At 35.7% G+C, this 25,857-nt stretch overlaps 1 protein-coding gene across 4 annotated transcripts; it reads left to right on the plus strand.

Annotated features, from left to right (window-relative positions):
* Window positions 1-220: 220 nt before the first annotated feature.
* On the plus strand, window positions 221-18,774 carry LOC145994770 (uncharacterized). Of its 4 annotated transcripts, none has more exons than XM_083131019.1 (7): window positions 221-292; window positions 517-639; window positions 5,051-5,086; window positions 5,602-5,724; window positions 6,219-6,341; window positions 9,934-10,056; window positions 16,709-16,852. In XM_083131019.1, the coding sequence occupies exons 1-7, from the start codon at window positions 238-240 to the stop codon at window positions 16,723-16,725; spliced, it is 600 nt and encodes a 199-aa protein (XP_082987145.1). In that variant the 5' UTR covers window positions 221-237; the 3' UTR covers window positions 16,726-16,852. The 4 variants fall into 4 exon arrangements, with proteins under 4 accessions (XP_082987145.1, XP_082987146.1, XP_082987147.1 ...); XM_083131020.1 differs by lacking the exon at window positions 16,709-16,852 and adding an exon at window positions 12,245-13,786; XM_083131021.1 differs by lacking the exon at window positions 5,051-5,086.
* Window positions 18,775-25,857: the final 7,083 nt, after the last annotated feature.

The following is a 25,857-nucleotide window of genomic DNA, read 5'->3' on the forward strand; positions in this document are numbered from 1 at the left end:
TACAGGCCTGATATGACTCGTCCTGTTATTATTATTAAAATAATTATTAGGAGGAAATGGAGTAATTAATAACCTGCAGCAAGTAGAGACGATAACGGAATCTCTTTCCCACAGCTTCCAGCTTAGTTTCCTGCCTGATGAGATATCTCTTTATCAGGACTGTGTTTTAAATTTAAACATAAGTGAAACAGGAAGAATAATATTTTCAAACATCATTAATTGCTGCAGCAGTTCAGAATGAGAAGAATATTGCTCAATATTCTCTTATTGTTAATTGTCTTCTGCCACGAAGGTGAGTAAACCACACAAGAGTGCAATATCGTCTAAAATTCAAGGCCATATTTGCAAATTAATTTAGAGAATTAGTTATACACGTAAGTGAGATTTCAAATGATTAATGGAGCTATTACGTTTCATTCTTAATTTTAGAAGCATTTGTTCATGAGGTATATTCGTGAATTATATTCGGAGTCATTACATTGTTGGTTATAAATGCAAATTCTTCTTTATCTCCAGGAAATACGTCATGCTCCTACACAGAATTCCCTTGCAACAACGGGAAATGCGTGATTTGCAGCTTCCTCTGCGACAAAGACAACGACTGTGGAGATGGAAGTGACGAAGATGTGGACATATGCAGTAAGAAAACAGCTAATACAGAGAATTTGGAAACATTTATATTTATTTAGCCTCTTACGAAACATTAGAATCGTACGAGTAATACAACATGATTTGAACCAGGAAGTATGCACCGCATAGCTTTCCATACTTGCGGAATCAATACTTTTAAGTTAGTTACGAGGGTAGAATGTAAAGTAATGCTTCCGAATTTCTATATCAGCAATAGATGGCAGCATTGGTGCACTGTATGTACTCACATATTCCTTGATCTCTCTACTTTCATTTCACTGTGGGTGAAGCTGTTTCATGAACAGTGTGTGACTTTGGCTAAAGTAAATTAGTGCTCGTGATTGTAGCGCGTCGATGCTGCCATCTGCTGATGAATTATAATTAAAATATATTATGAATTATTGCTTTTCGTTCTTGTTGTCAAAACTTTTGTTGCTAATTGTTTCCGTCGAGCCACGACTGCAACAATCAAGGCCGTTGCCAAGACACACGACACACCGGCTCGGTCCCCTCGACAGACAAAGACCGGGCGTCGCTGCCTACCAAATATCTTTCTGTTATAAATATATAAATGCCACGACTACGCTCAGTTCCTGCGGGGCATGAGACCCCGCATCCCAAAGTTCGGGTAAAGGTCTGCTTTTGAATAATAATATAATTAAAATTAAATTTATGCTTACTTATCTAAGATTTCAAAATAAGGTAACCATTCTCATGCTTGAACCTCCATCGTGATCGCACCCGCATCCCACTGACCAGTGAGGATACGCATGCGAGTCGCGAGCGAAATCAGCATAATCGAATCTGCCGTCCTTTGGATTGATAAAGCCTCCGCCTCACTGACCAGTGATGGCGGGACACCTCACCAAACCCAAAGGATGCCAGTTAATTTATACTTATGAGACAAATTTGCTATAAGGAAATACCAATTAACGATTATAAATTTATTTACAAATCCAAACATGGTTAGGTTGAAAGAAAAATATACAATCTTCTGATCAAGAGAAAACTACAATGCCAAAATTTAAATTTTTGTTCAAAAATGACTTCCGTAACATAGACTGAAACTTGCTTTCGAGTAAACATACAATCCAGAGAGCTCTCTCTTATATATATATTGTCCATATCCCATCACAAAACTAACCCAGCTTAACTTGGTTTCAATAAACAGGTGACAAATTATTCAGTAATGATCGACAAAATTTCAATTATCCAAAACCAAAGAAAAATTTGCATAACATCTTTCCGTAAATATCTATTCGTGCTTCTGTCATATTTTCACATCTGCATTATGTTCTCTAGAACTCATGAGGTATACTACCCTCTTCAGGGCCAACCTCCAATAACATTCATAACAAAATATAAGGGGAGCCTTTCTCTACCCAATATCAAAGCCATATCTCGGCCACAAATCACAAATGTCCACGTGGAATTCCTTAACATAATAGGGGACTCTGTCTACCCTTTTTGGCTACTCACATTGCAAAAGCAAAACAATAGAATTTTACATTAAACGAATTTCTATAAAAACATATACTCGACCGGTCACCTATTATAACTGTTTCAAAATTACATCTAAATAAAACCTAAATAAGAGAAACCAATAAACTTTCCGGATACTCAGACTTTAAAAACGGACAAGTAAACTATATAAGCTACGAGATTTAAAAGACACCCTCTGACCAGAGGTATGCTCTCGGATTTAAGTATCAAAGAAACAAATTTATTTAAATGAACCTCCTGACCAGGAGAATTCATAATGATTTAAGAATAAAAATTAACTAGACGAGAAGGATGCATATCTTGAATTTATATCGGAGTCACACTGACCAGTGCCAACTTCGACAGAATTTATGAATCAAAATTTTAAATTATTAAGATTAAATATGTATAAATCAAATTATTTATAAGCCTGCCAAAATCCCCTTTAAGGATCATGCTGACCAGCACAAATCCAGAAAGGTGGCTTACGGAAAACTCAGGACATTGTAGAAGGGAGAGCTGACCAGCCACTCCCCTCACAACGCCTGTGTTCTCCCAGCCCTGGACCTCGACAAGCGATTTAATCACCTAACGATTCCGGAATCTACTGCTATACTCATTATTTTGCCAGCGAAACGGCTGGTATTTATACTTGCGGGATTGCGCAATTCTATTCCCCAACAAAAGATTTGGACAAACTGAAAAGTTATTTTTAGCATCCAACAATTACCCCTTCCAAAAAGGCATATCGAGAATCACAATGCAAGCTAAACTTATTTACAAACCCGCGCAGCGCCGAACGAAAAAGAACCCATTGTTGTTAAGAAAGAAAAATAATGCAAGCTGCAACTTGCTTCGCGTTCTTTTTCGCTTGGCAGAAACTGCGTTACAATTTTAACAAAGATAAAATGTACATTCAAAAGATTAAAACTCCAAAAGAATTTATACGAGGGCTATCGAAAAGTAATTTAAATAAAAAGTAATTTACCAAAAATTTATCAATCGTTACACGACCTACATGGAGTAGTGGGTACAATATCACGGTGTAAGTACCGGGATCCTGGGATAAAGCTGATATATATATATATATATATATATATATATATATATATATATATATATATATATATATATATATATATATATATATATATATATATATATATACATGTATGTATGTATGTATGTATGTATATTGCAATCCAAGAGATGTACGTACAGTGGGATCCACTAGTATTACCGTGCAAATTGTCCATCACCATGTTCGTGCACTTTATTTGACCCAACAAGAGCTTAAAGAATTAAAAGAAAACTCAAAACAAGCTGTTGACAACTTCTGTACCAGCATACATAAAAATCCATTGCTTAAAAACGCATACAGTGCAAGAGAATAATTAATGAAAATAGTCATGGACAATTTGCCGGGTAATACTAGTGGATCCCACTGTACAACACACTACTTTGTTGCAAGAGAAGACATAACTATCATTATTTTGTACGCTATTTTCAACAAAGGAATTTAATTTGAAGGGTTATTTTATCCAAATATTGATCAAAAAATATCATAATTGTGTAGAATTTACTTTAAAAGATAGAAAGGTTTGATAGTTTCCTTATGATTAGGCTATAAATAGTTATGCCTACTTAACCTTTCCACAGACTATATACACTCTACTCGAGTAAATAAAATCTAAGGTCTAAATCACCATCCCTGAGACCTTCTGTAAACAAACGGTCTCACCGATTCGATGTATCACTCCGCGTCAGCTGATCCATGACCGCAATCATCTGCTGTTACACTCATAGTTCGCCGCACCTATTCATTTTATATAAGAGCCTCTGAATGTGAGAACCCGTTCTCAAAACATCAGACGAATATGCAGCCGCATACATTGTTACTCTCCCGGTCATTCTCTCTTTCATAACCCTTAAAACTGCAGACACTGACACACCACTGCACTGGGATACCAACTTAACCACTTCATTTACTGGTTTCTTAGGATACTACTGACAGAACGTTACAAAAATATTGAGTAGAATCTGTTTCTCACCCCTTTTCAAAGGCTGTCCTTGCTGGTGTTTTGAAAACAAGCTCGGAGTAAACGGAGACTTTCCCTCACGCATAGAACTCGGCATGTTATTTTTCTAAGGCTAAGTCAGGCAATATTACTAAGTTGCACTACTTCCTTGCTGTTCACATGATTATTTTTAGAAAATAACCAATGTTATAAAATATCATTATGTACACAAATCTCTAAGCTCATTGAAAGTTATATTACTACAAAATGTTCACACTTATCTTGCCTTGCCATGTCACCAAGTTATTTTACGAAGTGCACTATATTTGGCGGAACAAAAATCGTTATTAGGATGCTTGTCAAAGTTTCCAACCGCAATAAATTTACGAACTTTTTGTCTTGTTTTGATCATCATCAATATATTTATTGGACTTACAGCAATGCATATGGCTGTTTATGCCCATTATATATTTTATTTACATAAGATACAATTTACATAAAATGTACAAACAAATTTCAAATACACTCCTATCTATATCAAACCTTAGAAATATACATTACCATGTTATATCATTTTGTCTAAAAAATGCAAGTAAAATATATTCAAAGAAATAAGCCAAATTTATGGGAAATGATTACTGGTGCAAAGAATTAACCATAAAGGTGAAGCAATAAGTAAAAAAAGAAAGAACATTGGGTTTAAAGTGAGACGTCATTTGCGGCAGCATATCCCATACTACAAATTTGCCATTGTTTTACCTTACATAATGAATCCTGTAACAACGCTGGATTTTCGTGTGGATTATTTTACTTCTATGAGTTTGCAATGCTTTCTGCATGCAGGTGGTTTTGTTTACAGAAGGTGTCAGGGTTTGTGATTTGAACTATAGTTAATTTAATAATGTTATGTTTTGTTTCAGATTCTCAAAGTCCTGATATAGTACCTTGGGTATCAGGTATGTATCCCACTTATAATGTGTCTGTCTCAATTCGCCATTTATCAACTACAAATTGCATCACGAAACCAAGAACTTCAACTCCCTATTTTCTGTTATAAAATTACCTTTTGGGGTTATAATTATTATTAGTTGCATATTTTCTTCAAATTGTTTATAACATTTTCTTCTTTTGTCGTTTGTAAGTTAACTGGAACAAGATAATCTGAGCTGAGAGAGTCACATCTGAGTAGTTTAAACTACAGGTTTAGTCTCGGTAAGCCTATTTGTGCAAAAATTCGACCTGAACGTTTTGCCATATTAAATTATTCCAAACCTAAATCGAACACATTCATCCTTCCTCAATACTTCATCAACATTTCTACAGAAAATGAAGGAAGTGACTGAAAATTCAACTAACATTTCTGCATGAAAATATTAAACAAGGAACGAAATATTAGTTTGCTATAAATGAGTATAATGTACCAAATGTGTTGCATACGTTTAAGATCACAACACGTCTTCGCACTTTGCAGCAAACCATTCCTGCGCCATTACTGACTTCACCTGCAACAATGCAAAATGCGTTCGATGCATTTATCGTTGCGACGGAGACGACGATTGCGGAGACGGCAGCGACGAAGATCCGAAAATGTGCAGTAAGTGAAAAGTTAGATTCTGTATGTGACTTTTAAAAAGTCTTCTATCGAAACTAAAATTTGTATCCATTGATTATGAGGGAAACTTTTTTTATACACTGAAAAGTTGATTTCGACTTTAATATGAATAGAAGAATGTTAGAGAAGGAACGACTTTGTTAACTTCAATTACGAACTTCTGTTAAATGTGTTCTGTCTTGACTTATTCGACGCTCTCTCTCTTTCTCTGTGTGTGTGTGTGTGTGTGTGTGTGTGTGTGTGTGTCCTCTTCATCATTATCATCAATCATTCTCCTCGTTGTTATTAGTCAAGAGTGGCAGAAATGGGATGTAAAATACAATCATATTTTCTATATTGTGATAATGCTTTTGAATATGATATGATAATTAATTAATTTACTTTCTGTGCAGACATTTTACAACATCATACTCGTTTGTTTTTTTTGTTTTTTGTTTTTTTGTTTTTTTATCTGTAATTTCTGCTCTCCCCAACAGCAGACCCTGTGTGTTCAGACTCCCAGTTCAAGTGCGGCAGTAGAGAATGTATTCCGGCCTTGTACCTTTGTGACGTAGGCGTCGATTGCTCAGACGGAAGTGATGAGGATTCTACCATGTGCGGTGAGACATGTGCTTTGATTCTAAGCTGTTTCACTTACGAGCGTGATTGGATGCTTCTAGCATTCAGTAGGGAAAGTAGGACACGATCGAATGGACAGTTTGAGAGCAAGTATGGCACTTGTTTGGTAAAATTGAGTCCTGATTCGAACGCCAGTTCGGTATCTTTGACGTAGCTCGACAGGGGGCCGACCGGACGCGTATCTGGTTTCTTTACTAAAAAGAAGAGAACACCCGTTACCTACACTGCATCATTTCCCACTACTAATAGCTGCAGTCAGTGAACTATCCACACACCTCCAACAACCCCATAACATCCCTCTAAAATTTCAACACGGCTCTTAAAATGTTTCACATTTTGGGTCTAAATTTACCTTATATCCCATAAATACAAACTTACACGCCTATAGATTAAAAATTCTGGATAAACGCCTGACTAACCTAATGGCTTTTGTAGGAAACTTTTCACAAAGTAACATTTTTCATCGTAAGTTATTTCCGATTATCAAACCAATAATTTTTGTATTTAAGTAAGCAAGACCTCCAATTCCATGTCTATATTATGTAAGAACTAAGGCATAATTAATGACACAACAAAAGAAGTGCTTCATAATAGCTATATATTGATGATGTGTCAAGCGCAACAGCTATATCAACTGGAAATGTCGTAATTCTTTTAAAGTTTTTATTTACCAATACGATCCCGATTATGTTTCGTACTTGTTTGTAAGATCCCATATCTCTTATAACCTTACAATTTCGAGCAAATAACTGAAACGACATTGAATAGTTGGAGCACGTCCCACATGATATAGTTGTGCAAGTACAACAACTGAAAAATTATATATTTTTCGAAGTAGCAAAGTCGTGGTAATTGTTACTGTAGCTCCCTGAAAAGAATGGATTTTTACGAGCGTCCGATATTATAACCTTGCTAACATTATTACGTGCTATGTATAGCAAGATATTATGCAGTTATTCTAAGATATTTCAAGCTTGCGACAGAAGCCTTGGTTGACCGACTGAAGTGATATTAAACTGTAACAGTGAAAAATGGATTCAGATATCGATTATCAATTAATTTTCAACTTTGCACAAGAAACATGTATGTTGTTAATGTTGTGGTATCAGCCATTGGTTCTAGAACAATGGTGACTGTGACACACTCTCGAGTGTGAGGGTTCAATAATCGTATGTTATAGTCGTTCATGATAGGCTCATCGTGTTTCAAACCGTATGTTTTTGTATCAATAGCCTAGGTAAGGAAATTATCATCGTTAGGATTGTAATGTAATGTAATGAATTGCTGTTTTAAGTCCACTTTATGCACAGATAGGCTAATCGGGTCTGCACCTACATTTTAAAGTGGAATCCGAACCACTGTACAATGTGCCTCCACCGGGCAGTATTTCATAATTTTGCTATTGTTACTTTGCGAAGGAATACTTCAATTTTACCTAAGGTTTTTAGTTGGTACATATACACTATATTGCCAAAAGTCACCGGACACCAAGTGCTCTTCATTCCAAAGACACCAGCCACGTAACTAATAAGATGTCGGACATCCCTTCGCTATTATTACAGCATTTACTCTTCGGGGCAGTCTTTCCACTAAGTTCTGGTACCTTGCTGGTGGATTCTTTTTCCATTCGTACTGTAGTCTCGTGAATAGTTCATGGGTGGTTTTCGGTCGAGTGGGTCAGGCATGCAACCGACGCTCCAGTTCACCCCAAAGATGTTCCATGGGGTTCAAGTCGGGGCCTTGAGCGGGCCAGCTAAGCACATCCACCGGATTGTCCTGAAACCACGATGCAATGGACCCTACTTTATGGGCAGGGGCATTATCGTGCTGATCGAGAAAAGGGCCCATTCTAAACTGTTGCCACAATGTGGGTTATTGTCTAAAATGTCCTCATAAACACCACTGTTCATGTTGCCATTGACCAAAACTAATGGATCCATCCCAAACCAGGAAAAACAGCTCCAGACCATGACACTACTGCAACTTCCACTTGGGTGTCCGGTGACTTTTGGCTAGATAGTGTATATAGAATGAACATACAAATGACTTTCTAATCTCACTACTACAGATGACTAAATAAGTGTTTTTGGTGAAAATTATTTACACACACAAGCGCGTGCAAACCCTACACACACACCGATACCACTCTGAAACGATACCCAAACGGATACCCATGCTTCAAATTTGTTAACATTTATAAGTTGTTCAAAATCATTATTAACATTAGTGAGTCAGAATTCCACACAAATTTACTAGTGTTCTGCTTTAAATTATTCAAAAATTACATCAGAATATTAAAATACGCGTGAATAGTTCAAAATTCATCAAAGTTTGCATAACTTCTACGATAATTAGACTCTGCGAAAGTGTCGCGTGCAACGTGAACAATGAAAATACCTGAAAAGTATCGGCCGGTATCGGTAAATAAATCCAACCGATACCGACACCCTGGCATCGGTCAATGCCGACACATTGGTATCGGCTCAACGGTGGTGTATGACCTTAGACCCAAAAAAAGTGGTGGTCATCCTCATTTGTTGCCGTTAAACTATTCTTTTTTTTTTTTTTACAGCAATACTCAAACATTATGTATGTGGGTCATTCCGTACCATTTCGACCAAGCATCAGCATTTTTTTAAATATTGATAATTTAATTACTTATTTCTGTATCCTTCAAGTGTTCAAAATCGAATTGAATTTATTTTCAGGCTTGCGTTTAGATCTGGCGGCCATTTTTAATTAGTCGCGTGCGGTGATTTTAGCGTTTTCAGACGTTTATGAAAATCGCTATAACTTATTCCAAATAGAATGATTCAAAAACCATTTTCTTCAGAAATAAATGCTCTTCCATTTTGTTTGTTACATTTTTGCTCCAATCAATCAATCAATGCTATCCTATGCTACAATAAATCCCATAGATTTATTTTTTTCATAATTTCTCATCTTTGGGGCACAAAATAACAATGACGGAAGCAACACAACTTAACCATATTTATTACGTTTATTAAGTTTGAAAATTGTTAAACACGTAAGGTGCCTTGGCCCCCTTTTTATCTGAAATCTCCCCAAAATTGAATTTAAAAAAAAAAACAACTAAAAAAAAAGTTTGATATCTGTAACCCCAAATGGTTGCACCACCGTGAGACGTCTTGAGGCTCAACATAATACTAACATTTGGTGAAGGTGTTTTTCCGAATAAGAAAAATATTTAAGATTAAATTTACCCAAAATTTGCTCCTTTATAATACTAAATAAATCAGGTATGGAATTTGGAAATGAATATATTCTAAGGAAAAAGTATAAAATACATTTGAAACGTATACTTATTGAAAATGTACGTATATTAAATATGAAACTATGCAGGGTGGTTCAAAAGTCGTATACCACTCGAATATCTTTAAAATGCTTGGAGTGGAAATATTCCAAATAATATCATTATGCATTACATTAATTGCCAATCCTTTGACGTATGTAATCATCTTCATCAAAGAATTGCTCGTTAATATTTGTAAATTCATATTTAAATTAACATATCAAATGTATTACTGAAACTAATCCCTATTGTTCATACAGCATCCTATGCGTGCCCTGTTGGCAAGTATAAGTGCACGGATGGCAAATGCATTGCATCGGCTTTTGTGTGTGATGACAACAACGACTGCGAAGACGGATCTGACGAAGACAGCGAGATGTGCGGTAGGTTATCCTTATTGGTCTTGGATTCACTTTCTTTATGCTTTCTTACTGAAATGTGTATTATGAAGCATTTTGAAGCTTCATGATCCTCCAATTGCAACAGTAGAGTCACTTTCGCTCATTTTGAAACATTTCCACAATATTCCAAATTCTGAAGCAAAGCACACCTGTTTAAAATTTCTTCTGGAAGACACAACTGTAACTTCGTGTAATTTGCTTTCGCCGTTGAGATTGAATTTATTTACTGCTGGGCGAGGTGAAGTCTTGCTGGTACCACAAAAAGTACAAATTAATAATGATAACATTTAAAATTACAAATAAACTGAAGAACAATAGAATAGAATAAACTGACGAGACAATATAAACAATACTAGCAGCAAAATAGAAAATGAAACTAATTAAACTGATGATAGTTAAAAGTGATGGGAAAATAATTTCCCAAAACTCGCCGAGATTTTTGGTTATTCATTACCTTGCTTCTGAACCTTGTGATCACTAATTCACAGAACATGTTGTAAAAACGTTCGAAATTTTGTTGCCTTGCAAGTGTGGGAGTGCATTCCAGACTTTGGATGTAACTGAACGAGGACCATGGTTGGCATGTTTAAAACAACTTGTTTTAAATGTTTAAAACACACGACTTTGTTTTTTTACAAATGTTTAAAACATTTAAAACAATGTGTTTTAAACATGTTTTTTTCAGGCTTGTTTAAAACACATTCTTATTCTTGATCCTTGATAGTTTGTGGTTTTTTGCGTGTTTTGTAACTTTGTCTTTTCATTCATTCCGTGTCACTTTGTTTATTCTGCACAGAAATCTGTTGAGTGGCTGAAAATGTATAATCAGTTAACAAGAAACATATCGTGATGAGTTGGGCTACCCCTGGGCCTCTTTCAAACGCCTGGCTGTTTTTTTAGAAGTGTTTTTAAAAAAATATATGGATGAAACAGTTTTGTTTCTCACTTAATACACTGCACACAGTTGTTAATGTCGATATTTTGTTGCATTCACGAAAAAATGCTGTATCCCGAAAACAGAGTAGCTACCACGTGGATAGAGTGTGGCGTGGCAACTGTGCATTAGTTGAAGCTTTTTGAACCGCCTACATACGAGATCAAACTTTTAAGATCAACAAAAATAAGTATTTCAAGGAGTCAGTCAAGCGTTTACTTTAAAACTAGGAACATAGTCCTTCCTTGGATTATTAACAGATTCCTTATTAGTAATTATTCTTAGAATATGTCTTCTTGGCATTTTGTTTTTAATGTTTTATTTGTTTAAAACATGTTTTTTCGGTTCTTGTTTAAAACACTGTTTAAAACAACAACAAAAACTTTTTTTTCGAGAAAAAAACACAAATTTTGCCAACCCTAACGAGGACTGATAATGTAAGATTCTGAAAAGAAACAAACCGCTTTTCTGCTTTTCTAGTTGAGTCTGAGTGAGTTCTACCTTTGATGTTTAATTTCAAAAACAGATACTTTGGGGAATTATTGTTCATGACGCAGTCGTGCTGAAGCACAGGGAGAACGTGTTCGTAATTTATGAATCTGTATATACGAGGGTCATGGCAACTATTTTTATTCTTGAGAATGCAGGACCGGCACAAAAATTGGAAATATACAAATTGAAGAGGACATTTTATGGAATTGAACAATGTGTGAACAATGCAGGGGTTGGCAGAGAAGTGCCAAAAAAATCATTAAGAAAGTATCGTTCTATAGTAGACCCTCGTAGACTGATACGTATATTTTGAACATCTGGTATTTTAATTGCACGCCTTTTATGTTATTCTTGGGCAGTAAACACCAGGGGGGGGGGGGGCTGTTACTGCACTGACATAAATGAAACTTTTGCGTCCCGGGGATTTAAATTAACATATTAATCGAAGATGAAACATTAACGTTATAAACAATTATTGAAACGACAAACAAATAGAATAACTATTTCAACTACTTACAGCTTTAAACATAGTTTATGTACACATTCTTAAGTTGTGTATATAATCGTTCTAATTAGTAGTGCAAGATGTAATTCAAGTTGTTGCTTCCGTTTGAAACGAGTTTGTTTTCTGAACATAATCTTGTTTGAAAACATCACATGACTCGCTATCTTTTTACAACTATTTAAAGATCGATTACAGTAAATGTGTGGAAATCCATTCTACAATATGATTTCCTTTTCCAGAGAAGAGGAACTAATGATGGAAAGAAGCCTAAATGCAGACTGAAAGTGAAAATGTGGGCACCATTGGCGAAAGAAAGAAGTCGTTCCATTTTATTCTTTGGAAAGTTTTAAACTGTTCGATTGTATCATTCAACGTATGAGCGATTTTAATTGTTTGTCAATTGTTTGAATGCACTTTAGTAAAAATTTTCTCTGTAGGTAGAATGTAGTGTAATTCGATTTTATCTAAAGTTATTTGTTTTTGTATGTTTAGAGAAGGTTCAGTATGCAAGTGTTAATCCCATAAACGAATGGCCCGCATATTCGGTTTATGTTCTTAATGATCATAAGGACTGGATTAATTATGTGTGTTTATTTTTAATATAATTTATGCAAATAATCTGAAAATGGATTAAGTTATATGAGGACTGGAAAAAGTAAAATTATTATATGTCCTGACAGAATTTTGCAATATTTATTAGTAAATCTGTGGTACTACAAATAATGTTTAAGAAAAGTCAATAGTATTATCATATGGTATTATCATGTACGCTATCTAGAAATTAGGAGTCCAAGTTATGCACTGTGGTTCATAAGTGTGGAAACAACAAAATATCGGTCTGAATAATAGATAGGGATGGGTAAGCACAAATGAAAATGTCCCTAAACATAAAAGTTCTCAATATACGTTACGGATGCTGGCCATCTTGAAGTACTTTGAAAAACTGACCAACTTTAGTGCTTGTAAGAATTTCCATTTTTTCCCTAGAAATAAAAGTCTCGACCAACTTTGAACGACGCTTGTACATGCTGCAATATCTCCGGAGTCAGTCAGCTAGCAATAAATCAGTGCCGGATCTACAAGCCACAAAACCCCGCAGTGCTGGGCGGGCCGGCGCTCAGCCATTGGCATAGTAGAGGGTTCATATATGCGTATGTAAAAATAAACGTAGTTACTCAGGTAAAGGTAAAGTTCCCTGTGCGTGTGCATATAGCACCGTGCCATGAAGACACATTTAGGGTATGTGAGCCCTATCTATTTCCGATGTCGGCTATCTTGGTGGTGATGTGATCAGCACTAAGCTGCGGTCGCCTTTGCCCCCTTCCCCGGGTATCATTGATTTGAGACTGGGTGGGCCCAAGAGCCGCTTTATGCAAGGAAAAAGGCCGGAAAATTCCGCCCTTAGATTACCCACCCCGCGTTTCCCGCGTGGCAATCAGACTAGAATCAAATCAGGTTAGAATTTCTCGAGAAATGCAGTGGTGAAGGTTTCTTCAACCTATCATTAATCAGGTAAACGTTACGACTGCATGATTGTAACAAATGTATCATTTTCCAGATGTGAGAAAACAGTGTCATATATACACATCACCCCCTTCTCATTTAAAAAAAAAATTGAGTGGTAGCGTTGTTGCCTTGTAATCAAGGGATCCCGTGTTCGATCTCCGGTGGAGGCATATAGTGGTTCGGGTCCCACTCTAAACTGTAGGTCCAGTCCCGACTAGCCTTATTGTGCATAAAGTGGACTTAAACACCAAATCAATCAATCATTTAAAAATTTTGAGTTGAATTCAATATGGCGGACGTCCGCTTGGAACACACCAAGGTGGTTCCCCATAAGCCTATCCTGTTTCCATCATGACCAATTGTACCCAGCCTAACTCCATTACTTTTTATAGGGGGAGTTAAGGGACTTTTGAATCAACATCTAGGCTCTTATACATATGTGACTTTGTCAACGTGAGATCAAGAATTACGCACACGCACATAGGCACATATGCGTATGTGTATGTATGCATGTGTATGTAATTTATATATATATATATATATATATATATATATATATATATATATATATATATATATATATATATATATATATATTTGTGTGTGTGTGTGTGTAAAGGTAGGTAGGTAGAGGGGGCTTTTGGTAACATTTTGCGGGATCGCCCAAGATTTGTAGATCCGGCCCTGCAATAAATACAAATTCTGGCGTGTCAAAAAAACTATGAATTATCATATTTATACGATACCCTTCTTCCGATCGCTAGCTGTTAATTTGTTTTTTATAGTCAACAATCGAAACTAATCAATACCTATCGATTTCTCAGAATCAACTAAAACTAGACACGTAAAATTCGGTGGAGAGAAACATCAACCTAATTTATAGATCTTTCGGTATCTCGAATGGCTTACGTTTAACTTTAAATGTTTTGAAATATCAGAGGTAAAATAAATATCGATTGTTGACTTTTGTTATTTGTTTCTCACATACAGATGAATCAAAATTATGAATATTGCAATTTAGTGGCGGCGATTGGGTTCCAAAACTGGGGGGCAAGGTGCCAAAACTGGGGGGAGGGGGCAAAGACAGTTTACTTTCCCTTGTTGGGGCAAAAGTGGAAAGAAGTGGCAAAAAGTGGGGGCACCTGCCCCCTTCGCCCCCCATAATCGCCGCCACTGTTGCAAGTGAATATACCCCAGTTCACTACACTTTTTTGTGTGTCTGATTGACTCTGCTCTGTGTAACCCATAACCATCGATAAAGATGATTTTCCAACTACTATTCACAAAGAACAAGCCAATTGTAGATACGCGTATATCTTAAATTTCAAAAGTCTCTACAACGTTACAGTTATAAAAGAAAATTATCCCGTTATATTGGTATTTAGCCGTTCCATAAGAGTAAACTATAGATTTCCAGCTTCTGCTGATTACTTCTCCAATTTTTGTCATTCAATCAGGAGACATTTGTTTCATAGACGTAGGCCATCAACGTTTGAGTAACAGTGGAATAAACATTTCTTAGGGAGGATAAAACACAATCTCTAGATATCTAAAAGATAAAATTTATGTAAAAAGTTGCTTTGTCTGGAGATGAAGTTGGTCGTAGATAATTAGATGTTCCTCTATCTTTAATATTTCAAGTTCCTTGAATAAAATGTAGAAATATATTTTATTATGTCATATTATTTATAAGAACATATACATGTTCTTTCCCAAAACCTTCGACAGTATAATGAAACACATAGGCTATGGATTGCGTGAACCGAATATTCCAACTGCATTCAATCTTCTCATTCCTCCACTACAATTAGTTTCTTAAAATCCTTCAAGAAAATATATGGCATTGGTGTTCCATAAGGGGGATTGGCGTCCAACACTACTTCATTCTAAAAAAAATCTTGAACCGGATAGTTTTCTTTCTGTAATGATTTTTAAAGAACTCGCACTTTTCGTATTATACGGACTACCTGATTTCAGACCGTCTGTTTTCTGGGAAAGCAACCTAACCTAACCTAACCGGTAGTCCGTATAATACTAAAGTACCAAAAAACTATTTTTCACAGATGATCTAATGTCCTGAAATTTTCATAAAACATCGCTTAAGGAATGTCATAGATATATTATTAAAAGATATATGACAAGCATAAATATAATGACTATTTTTTTTATAAATCTGGGTTAAGGCAACAAAAATCCATGCAAGAATTGTTTCAGAGAACAAAGTCAATACCTATCCGTTCCTGCGATACATGCATCACTTATTTGCAATAGTGTAATGGAATCACTGTTCTTGGTGAGCTCTATTAGTTTACTCTGACGCGTATCAGGATAGGGGGGGAAGGAGGGGGTAGAGGACAGTGGCGCAGGAACGGGGGGTTACATTGTACCCCCATTTCTTTACACTTAGAAGTAGTCGATTAGTTGATAAGATATAAATCTGCTTCAGAAGAGTGTACGACTGACCTTTCGCATGAACATTTGTTTTTATCCATACATTAAGTATGCTTATAATTGGACGTTAATAGCTTAAATCTAATTTTGACGTCGAATGAGACACAAATCAACATCATTCGAAGTTAAATTCTAAAATTTGAACTACTCGTATAAGAAAATTATATAAATAAGCTGAATAGACTGATGAATGGGGCTGTTGCTACTGTAGGTTCAATGGTTTCCCAGTTGCTTCGTGAAGTGAACTATGATGCTTACACGTGATGCATTTTGTTGCAAACTTTCCTGCATCGACGCAATGAACTGGAGTCCATTTATTGAAAGGAAAAGCAGGTGTAACGGTATTGAAACTTCTAAATGATATATCTGATCAGTAAAGGTTAGATTCATGGCAATGTACCCACTGTAGATATTGTTACAATTTCGATTTGTAACAAGGCGTTTGAGTGAGGTAACAATGTGTTTTGGATTTTCTTTGTAGATGCGAAAATCTCTAACTAGTAACGCCGCACTTGCTTTCACTTGCATTAAAGATCACCTTTTCACACAAACAAGGAATTGACATGCCACCATAAAACACACATTGACACTCATCTGAAGATCATGTATCTGCATTTAATATCTCAATGAAGTAAGAAATGCATTAGATTTCAATGAATATTTGAGTTTGTGTTTCTCTCAATGCCGTAAGTTATATTCTGTGAACAATAATCGTTACGTTGATTTAATGTAATTTTTCCTTACAGAAATCGCCATAGTCTGAAAATGGCTCAACTTGCTCTGCTATTGCTCTTCTGTGTTTCATGCTGTGGAATTGCTGATATTCATGTAAATTCCGGTTTTGAAATGGGAAACCTGGCATCATGCGTAAGTGAAATTGTGTCAATGTATTTCAATAAGACGAGACGTGTAATTTTGCTGAAGCATGTAGGAACTGGAGATCTCATCGAAGCTATTTCGAGGAACCTCGAAACTCCGCACCTGACTTTCGATACCTACAGATCATTGTATGCGGAGGGTCCTTTGCCCTATGGATGGATTCTCCTTAGGCAGGAAGTAGGGTATGTTATTACTCTGGCTCACGCATATCATATTCATGTCATTCTGCGCTATTATATGAGACATGCCGTAAAATGGAGGCCCGAGGCACGATACATAGTTGTAGTGGGGAACGACAAGAGTACTTCAGATGACATCCGCAGCATATTCAGAGCGGTACATGAGAAGCAGATTACGAACGTAATTGTTGTCGTTCCAATGACGGCAAATGAGCCAACCGTGAAAAAATCCACTGATATCAACAATACCTCAGTGTTCGTGTACACCTATTTCCCATATTCCAGCGACAACTGCGGCACTAGTGTGCATGAGAAGCTTCTAGATGTATGGAGAAACGGAGAATTTGTGGCAAAAGAAAATCTATTCCCAGACAAAGTGAAGGATTTGCATGGCTGTCCTTTATATTTTTCAGGACATACGTTTAAAGGACTTCTTGATAATAATGGTATTTCTAAAGGAAGGCGAAAGCTAGCAGGTGCTTATGGGGGAATGCTCGGAGCATTCTCTGAAAGATATAACTTTTCATTGCTAACAAGCAAATTTTCTGACAGAGCAGCATACAACACAGGGATTGTATACCCTAATGGAAGTGGATACGGGGATATGAAAAAGATATACGACGGCGTGCATGGGGGAGCAATACTAATTCTAACGGGCACTCGCTACACTCATTTAACTTTCGACGACATTTATTTAAGACTCTACATCCACGTGGTATTTATGGCTCCCTTCTTAAACCCTTATCCCTCCTGGATGAATGTGTATTTTCCATACCAGTGGTTACCTTGGATACTTATTGCAACTTCATACGCAGTAATTGCTATGTTTGTATTTCATAAGAGTGAGAGCTTCAACCAACAATCAACTCTGTTATACATTTTGTCTATTGTTTTGGGAATTTCAGTGTGCAAGATGCCGCACACTTCACTCTCCAGATTGACCTTCGCATTATTTGTATTTTGTTCCTTGGTTCTCAACACAGGCTACCAAAGCTCTCTCTTCAGCTTCACAACACATCCCAAGAAGCGCCCTATGATTTACACTCTGGAAGGTCTTGTTGATTCAAATTTGCCGATATACGGTAGAAGGATGTCGAAAAAGACGCTCTCCTTTCACGAGGACAAAATGATTAAGACTCTACTCGAGAGATGGGTCATATCTGATGACATGGACTATAAACTCCTGCTTAGAGGAAGATTTGCTGTGACGACCATAAAGGATATGTACTTTGATGGGACAATGCAAACATACAATCTTACAGATTCTTATGGTACACCGTACTATTACATTATACCAGAGAATATTAACACTCTACCATTGATTTTCATCCTCAAACGTGGGTCTCCGTTTACGGAACCTTTCTCTAGGGTCATAGATTCATGTATGGAGTCTGGTTTAACTCAGTTCTGGAGAAAAGAATCACTTGCTAAGTATTATGCTTCTTATAGGAAGCAATTGAAATTTAAGGAGAAGGAAGATAAGATAGTTTTTGGATTGTATAACTTACTGAGTGCCTTTGTTTTGCTCGCTCTGGGCCTTGGTTCCAATATTATTACATTCCTACTGGAATTGCTAATAGCATGTCTTAAATAAAGGGAAGTCAGCACTTGATTGTTGTGACACCAGACACACTTAGTACCCTTTACTATTGCGTATATTGCAATTCAAATGAGTTATTGTGCAATGGTACAACAACAAAAAATACATTATGGGTCGTTAGAGAGAGAGAGAGAGAGAGAGAGAGAGAGAGAGAGAGAGAGAGAGAGAGAGAGAGAGAGAAGAGAGGCTATCTGAGCAAGACTGGTAATTATAGCAGAGTAAAACGAATTACTCCAACTCCAAAAAAAATAGGAATTTGTGAAAATGAATACTGATTTTTGTTATAACATGCGTAAAGAGCACTTAACGATTTGTGTTTCTGAAAGAAACAAATCCAAAACTCATCTTGAATGAGATTTGAAGAAGAACATTAAATAAGTGGTCATAATTTTATTATTACAAAAAAGATGATATATAATAAAATATGTATTATTAACATGTTAGTCCTAGTAATATAGTATTGGGTGCAATCTGAAAGAATGAAATTATTAAAAATCATAGGGTAAACATGGAGCATAGAGCAAACATTAAAACATACATTTTCTCATTGATGAAGATTTACAGTGTATGAAAAGCTGTCAGTGTGGTGGAGTGGTTATCCTAAGGACATTTTCTTCAAAGCTTGGACGTCCCACTGCATCTTTCTTATCATGTTCGTTCTCACTTCATTGTTCAACCTCATCTGTATCTTAATGATTAAACTAGGGGCAGAGAGGATGAGTTAAACAATGTACTCGTAAATAGAAATTGGACTTGGACAGTATGTGCTTTTTTAAAGTCACAATTAATAACTGATAGCACAGATATTTGGACATGCAAGGTGATGGAGGATCACATATATAATGCACCTAAATATCACGTGCAATTTGTGTAATTTTTATTTAAATTTCTATTGTCCACTGGGAGACTGACAAAGAAAGAAATTTAACTTGTAAATTCAGTAGGGCCCTACTGCTCCCCGTCCTTGTTGCCATTTCTTTTGTCGAAAAGTGAACCATTTTTGTGTAAATGGGGACCAAGTCGTATGGCACTTATTTTGTAGTAGTTAAAATAGAATGTGTAGATAAATGATACAATAAGTCAGACAATTCCATTGTGTGTTTAACGTTGTATTCATGGGCAGCATGCATGAATGGCGCTCCCTGGAAATTGACACGGTTCATTTCAAGTTACAAGAGAGCAGAAAGAAATGTTATTTCTATGTTTAATGGCAGAAATAAGGTTCAGTTAGTGTGTAGTCTAGCAGAATAGCCAAAGTAAAACACTGTATTGCATAGAAAAAATTGAGTGTAAAATATATTTACTTATTTATTTATTTATTTATTTATTTCGAACACACAGGCACATGTTCAATTAAAGTGTTCACAAAGCATTGAGATAAAAAGAAATTCATACATGAATCATGTGAAAAATATGACATTTCAGACTACAATATACTTATAAGCATGACTGATTTTATACATAATTTGAATTAATACAGTTTAAAATTATATTTGAATCTAAATATTTCAGAGGTAATCAGCCTATATATATGTAAATAGTAGTAATGTAATAGAAATATTGAGTAATACATTGCACATAAAAGACAGAGAAATTGAAACAATATTTGTAACAAATAAGGTAAAAATATAGCTACATAATGTGTAATTCACGGTGGGATTATCATCTAACATAACAATCTTCACTTTGTCCTGTATACAGTGTTCAGAGAATACAACGACTTTCAAATCTAAATAGAGCAATATTAGGATTATTAACTAGAGACTGAGTTGAACAACTTGTACATAGTCTACCATTTTATCCAGGGACCACAAGGTTCCATTGTTTTCAAAAATTCCAAAAATAATATTTTTATGTCGGAGATCACACAGTGTAAACTTTATGATTAAACAATTTCGCCTACCTTTTAAAGCTTTTTCTTGAACGAGATGGGTAAAAGCAAATAACATAATAGCATAATAACATAATTTGAGTACACTAACTGTACGAAATGTAATAAGTAAATAGTGAAAAGAGTTGTGCTGGATATAATCAGTCATGTGGTAAATCGAAAAGTAGAGCCTCCCCAAAAATTTAACAATAGGAATAGTAATAATAATAATAACAACAATAATAGTTTGGAATAAAATTGTTCTATTTTTGTTAGCATATAATAGTTTAAAGTAGGTATTATTATTATTATTATTATTATTATTATTATTATTATATGTGTTTATTGTACCTGTAACTAAAAACAAAGATGGAAAAGCCAATGATCTTAATAATTATAGACCAATTACTATATTAAATTCCATGGCAAAGGTTTTTGAACACATAATTGCTGACTATTTGTCTTTTTCTTTTAAACAATATATTGATGGAAATCAGCATGGATTTTTTAGAAAAAGGTCTACTATCACAAATTTATTGGTTTTAATAGACTCTCTTAAATCTAACATTAGGAAGCAATCCCAGACCGATATTTTATTTATTGACTTGGCTAAAGCCTTTGATAGTGTCAGCCATCAGCTATTAATTCACAAACTCGACCAAATGGGATTATCACCGCGATTTCTGAAATGGTTTTCCAACTTTTTAGTAAATAGAAGTTTCTCTGTTAAGATTGGTGAAACAACTTCTTCTAAAAAAGAAATACTTTGTGGAGTACCTCAAGGGTCGCCACTTGGCCCAATTCTGTTCGCTGTTTTTATCAATGATGTTACATTATGTTTCAAATCTAGCACATGTTTACTATATGCAGATGATATAAAAATTTTTAAGAGTATTTTAACAAATAATGATGTCGCTCAACTTCAGGCTGATCTCGATAGAATGACATATTGGTGCAAGATTAATGAAATGGAAATTAACTTGAGAAAGTGTAAAGTTTTAAGATGTACTAAGAAAGTTCATTATATAGTCTCCAACTATTTTATTTATGAAAATAAAATCCAAGTGTGCGACAGTCATAAAGACTTAGGAATAGTAATAGACTCCTCTCTCATATTGGATGAGCACATTTCAGAAATTTGCAAAAGAGCAAAGAGAATGCTTGGTTATATATTTTTCTCATGGAAAGTTTTTAAAAAGGAAGATACTTTAATATTCCTGTATAAAACGATAGTTCGTCCTATTCTTGAATATGCAAATGAATTATGGTTTTTGACTGCAACCAGTCACCTTCAAAAAGTTGAATCAGTTCAAAAACTTTTTATCAGGTTATTATGCACAAAGTTTAAAAAAAATACTATGACCAACATTACTCTGAATGGTTATCACAGTTGAATTTGTTTTCCTTAGAAGAAAGAAGAAAAATGAAAAGGTTAAATTTTGTAGAGAAGATATTAAATTTCCAAGTTGACAGTGAATACTTTTTGAATAATATAGCTTATAAAATTCCCAGATATTCCCATAGGTATATCTCAATTCTCACATGCCTAAACAAGGCAAGAGGTTTAATAGCTGATCTTGTTGAAACCTACAATTTGAATTTATGTTGATGTATAACATTGTAGGATCCACTGTTTCATTTTATAATTATGTATTCAATTTTTTAATTTTGTATAACATAGTGGTTGTTTAATCGTTATCGTCACTTCAATAAATATGATCATTATTATTATTAGAACAATACACAGTTAATTGCACAATATTATATAACAATAAACAATTATTAGTATCAGAGATATAATGGATCTCATTGAAAACTGTAACTTGAGGTGTGGATATGTTAACTTGTTATGTTATGTTATTCTGCAGCTTATGTATTTTATTCGTGTAACTTTGTGCTTTTGTATTTGTATTTGACTTAGTGCTGTATAAGGTTTCATACTGTGCTCAACACTTAAAATAAACGATTATTATTATTATTATTATTATTATTATTATTTCTATAGGGTAGCCACGAAGTCCCTTTACCCCTATAATACGCAACACAATGAACGATCATTCTTTTGAGTAGTTTTTATTGATAACAGACAATGAATTTACTAACCACCTCTGTGATATAAACCATTAATTATATCCAAGGGATCAGTCTGTGCACCATTATTCTCGTGGCAAAGGATAGTACGCAGCCAGGTTCTGTGCGACATTTTGCGGAGTAATGCTGGCGTAACACGAGTGAAAGTCCGTCTCACAGCATCTTTCAGTTCGTCAATCGTCAGTGGTACCGTACGGTCTAAAACGGAAACAAATATATACTTTTATTATACTTTACATGGGGGTAATGGGACTTTGTGGCCACCCTGTACATAAAATTTTAATCAAAAGCCTGACCGCCCCTACAAAAATTCCTGGCGACGCCCATGTCTATGTTCTCTTCCCCAGCAGACGTCTCAATCAATAAAGTTATTGCCTAATGAAATAGGTTAGAGGACACGGATTCGATAAACGGTGTAGGTGTCTAGTAAAACTAGTCCCGACCAATATGTTTGTGCTAGACTTTGTTTTGTTCTTTTACTATCTGAAAAATATTTGCTCGAACATTTTCGTTGTAATATCTATATATTTTATGATACTTAATCATCTCTTTGGGGAGGGCTACGTACCCCAGGGGTCACTTCTGCTAAATCCGACAATGCACTACACCAAGGACAACGACAAGATCAAAAGTATCACCATCTATCGTACCTGAATAGGCACACGTCTAAAAATTAAAGTAACTTATCAGTCGCAAAATTGTGTTTTCACTTGTTTGCTCGAATGTGCTTGATTGCACCAAACACAAACTGCTAAGAAGTCACGTACACTTCGGGATCTTCATATATCGCCACAAGCTTAAGATGTCCTTGATTCTACGTGACTTGGTCCCAAAGAACTAACAAAGCGAGGAAGTACGTGCTCCAACTAAACGTAACAGTGGAACGTAACTTATATACATCCTGCGTGTCAAATTGAATCGGTGATTAAAGGACCAGACGTAAAGACCAGTTTCGAAACTAGATAAATGAATAAACACGGATAAACTGGCTATCCATTGAAATTTTTCTTCCGTCTTCAGTGTATGAAATACCGTTAGCTGAAAGGGCGTAACCAATAAGGATTAAAGGGGCACCAGATCTCCCATCATATCAGTGATTAAAAAAATACAATTAAGAAAAGAAAGGGGACGTCACTTTAGGGACGTCGTTAAAGGGGACTGGGAGCCACTGTCCCTTCAGAAATTTCGCATGACCTCACACCCAATTTTTCCGTGGCTTAAAGGACAATTCACTTTGATATTATTATTATTAAAAAAAAACCTTCCAAATTGTATGTAGGTAGGTAACTTTGCATGCAGACAAAATCGGTTTGATCATTTTAGCTACTGTAATTATAGGGATATACTATATAAAATTTATAATATATATAACTCATATACCAACATGTGTGTGTGTGTGTGTGTGTGTGTATGTGCAAGTACACACAAACACATAAACACACTAATCACCTCACCCCCAAACGCATCAGTCTGGCTACATCGCTGCGTCACATGCATTTTGGGAAGGAATGTACGGATTGAAAGTAAGATATTGGCATGGAGTGATTTATGTCCATTACTATGATAAACAATTACTTTGCGTTTACTATTACACTAAACCTTAACGTAATGAAATTTGGATGACACTGTATAGTTACCGGCACTAAAAATGGGATACCTACAGGGTGGCCCGTAAGTCCCTACCCATTCACATATTTTATATGTCCAGTGTATCTGTGTGCGGTCCTTCATTCTCGCTGCATAATATTATGCGACGCCATGTTCTGTGAGACATTTTTCGCAACATAGCAGGGGTTATTGTTCCAAATGCCGCTGTAACAGCTGCCCTCAACTCATCATTGGAATTATAACGTTGTTTCGACACAATGCCCTTTATGTATCCCCAAAGAGAGTTATCACTCGCTGTCAAGTCCGGACTTTCATAGGAGCCGGGGGATATTTCAGAACCACGACCTATCCATTTGTTAGGATAAGTGTCATTGAGATATTCACGCACACAGAGGGCATAATGAGCCGGAGAGCCATCTTGTTGAAACCAAACCTCATCTCTGATTCCAAGTTCATCGAGTTTCGGTATAAACCATTGTTGTAACATATTGAAATATGAGATATGGTTTACTGGCCCATGAACATGGCATCGCATAATATTATGCGCAACAGCACACAGAAAACTATACACTAGATACATAAGATATATGAATAGGTAGGGACTTACGGGCCACCCTGTAGATCCTGAAATACTCGCTTCCCTGCAAGGCGTTGTGTGTGTTGTGTGGTAGAAGTTTCCATTGAAAATTTGCTATTAAAATCCACTTATCGCCGTAGAGTTAGGCAACACACATAACACCTTGCACGGAAGCGAGCATTTCAGGATCTAGGTGTCCCATTTTTTATTGCCGGTAACTGTATACTTGCACTTATCCGACAGATACATTGGAAATACGTATTGTGCATTTGTATCTACAATTTTTTCAAAAAGATCTTTGAATTCTGGAGAAACAGAACAAGATGGAGAGTGAACACACAGCCGTAACTCAGTATGAGAGGGAAATTTAGAAGGGGGCAATCGAGAGAAAACGGCGAGAAGAAAGAAAAACAGAGAGAAGAAAGGAATGAAGAAGGGCGACAAATAAGATAGTAAGGCAAGAGAAGAAGAAACGAGAGAAAGGGAAACAGAAACGACACAGAAAACGAGATATATATATATTTCAATTCTCTTGTGTTCTTAGTGACAGTGGGGTTGGTGTGTTGTAACCTTACAAACTATGTCGAAAACATGAAAGGAAGTTGAAAATTTGGAAAATTTCTCCCATTGATTACCTAATTGCCACTTTAAGAGCGGAAAAGTACCTACAAATAATTGTGCTTGCTGTTCAGAACCAATTGATTACTTACTGGTTGTTTTGCTGATGTAATTTGACCATTGTCCTGCAAAAAATTCCCATAAATGAAGGGTTAGGAGAGCATGTAGTGGATTATTACAGGGCGTTGAAGGAAGTGCCTAGTTATCAACGAATGCGTGTCCACGAGAGCACCCGTAACTGAGGAAATGGCGAATACACGACTTTCGGGGAAAGTTTAATGTATATGTACAGAATACGCAGAAGTTTTCGAATTTTCAAGAAAAACAAAAAATACAGTATTTTTAAAATTCCATTGTTTCCTTACAGGGTCAATTTCAAATACAGTTTCCAGGAAAACATAATAAGCTAGTGGGTTCATAGTTTCCTATCGTTTAAACGATTGACATACTAAATAGTATTTAACAGTATTTTT

Source organism: Lepisma saccharinum, chromosome 11 (genome assembly GCF_977018435.1).
Source record: "Lepisma saccharinum chromosome 11, izLepSacc3.1, whole genome shotgun sequence".
NCBI classification, from domain to species: domain Eukaryota; kingdom Metazoa; phylum Arthropoda; class Insecta; order Zygentoma; family Lepismatidae; genus Lepisma; species Lepisma saccharinum.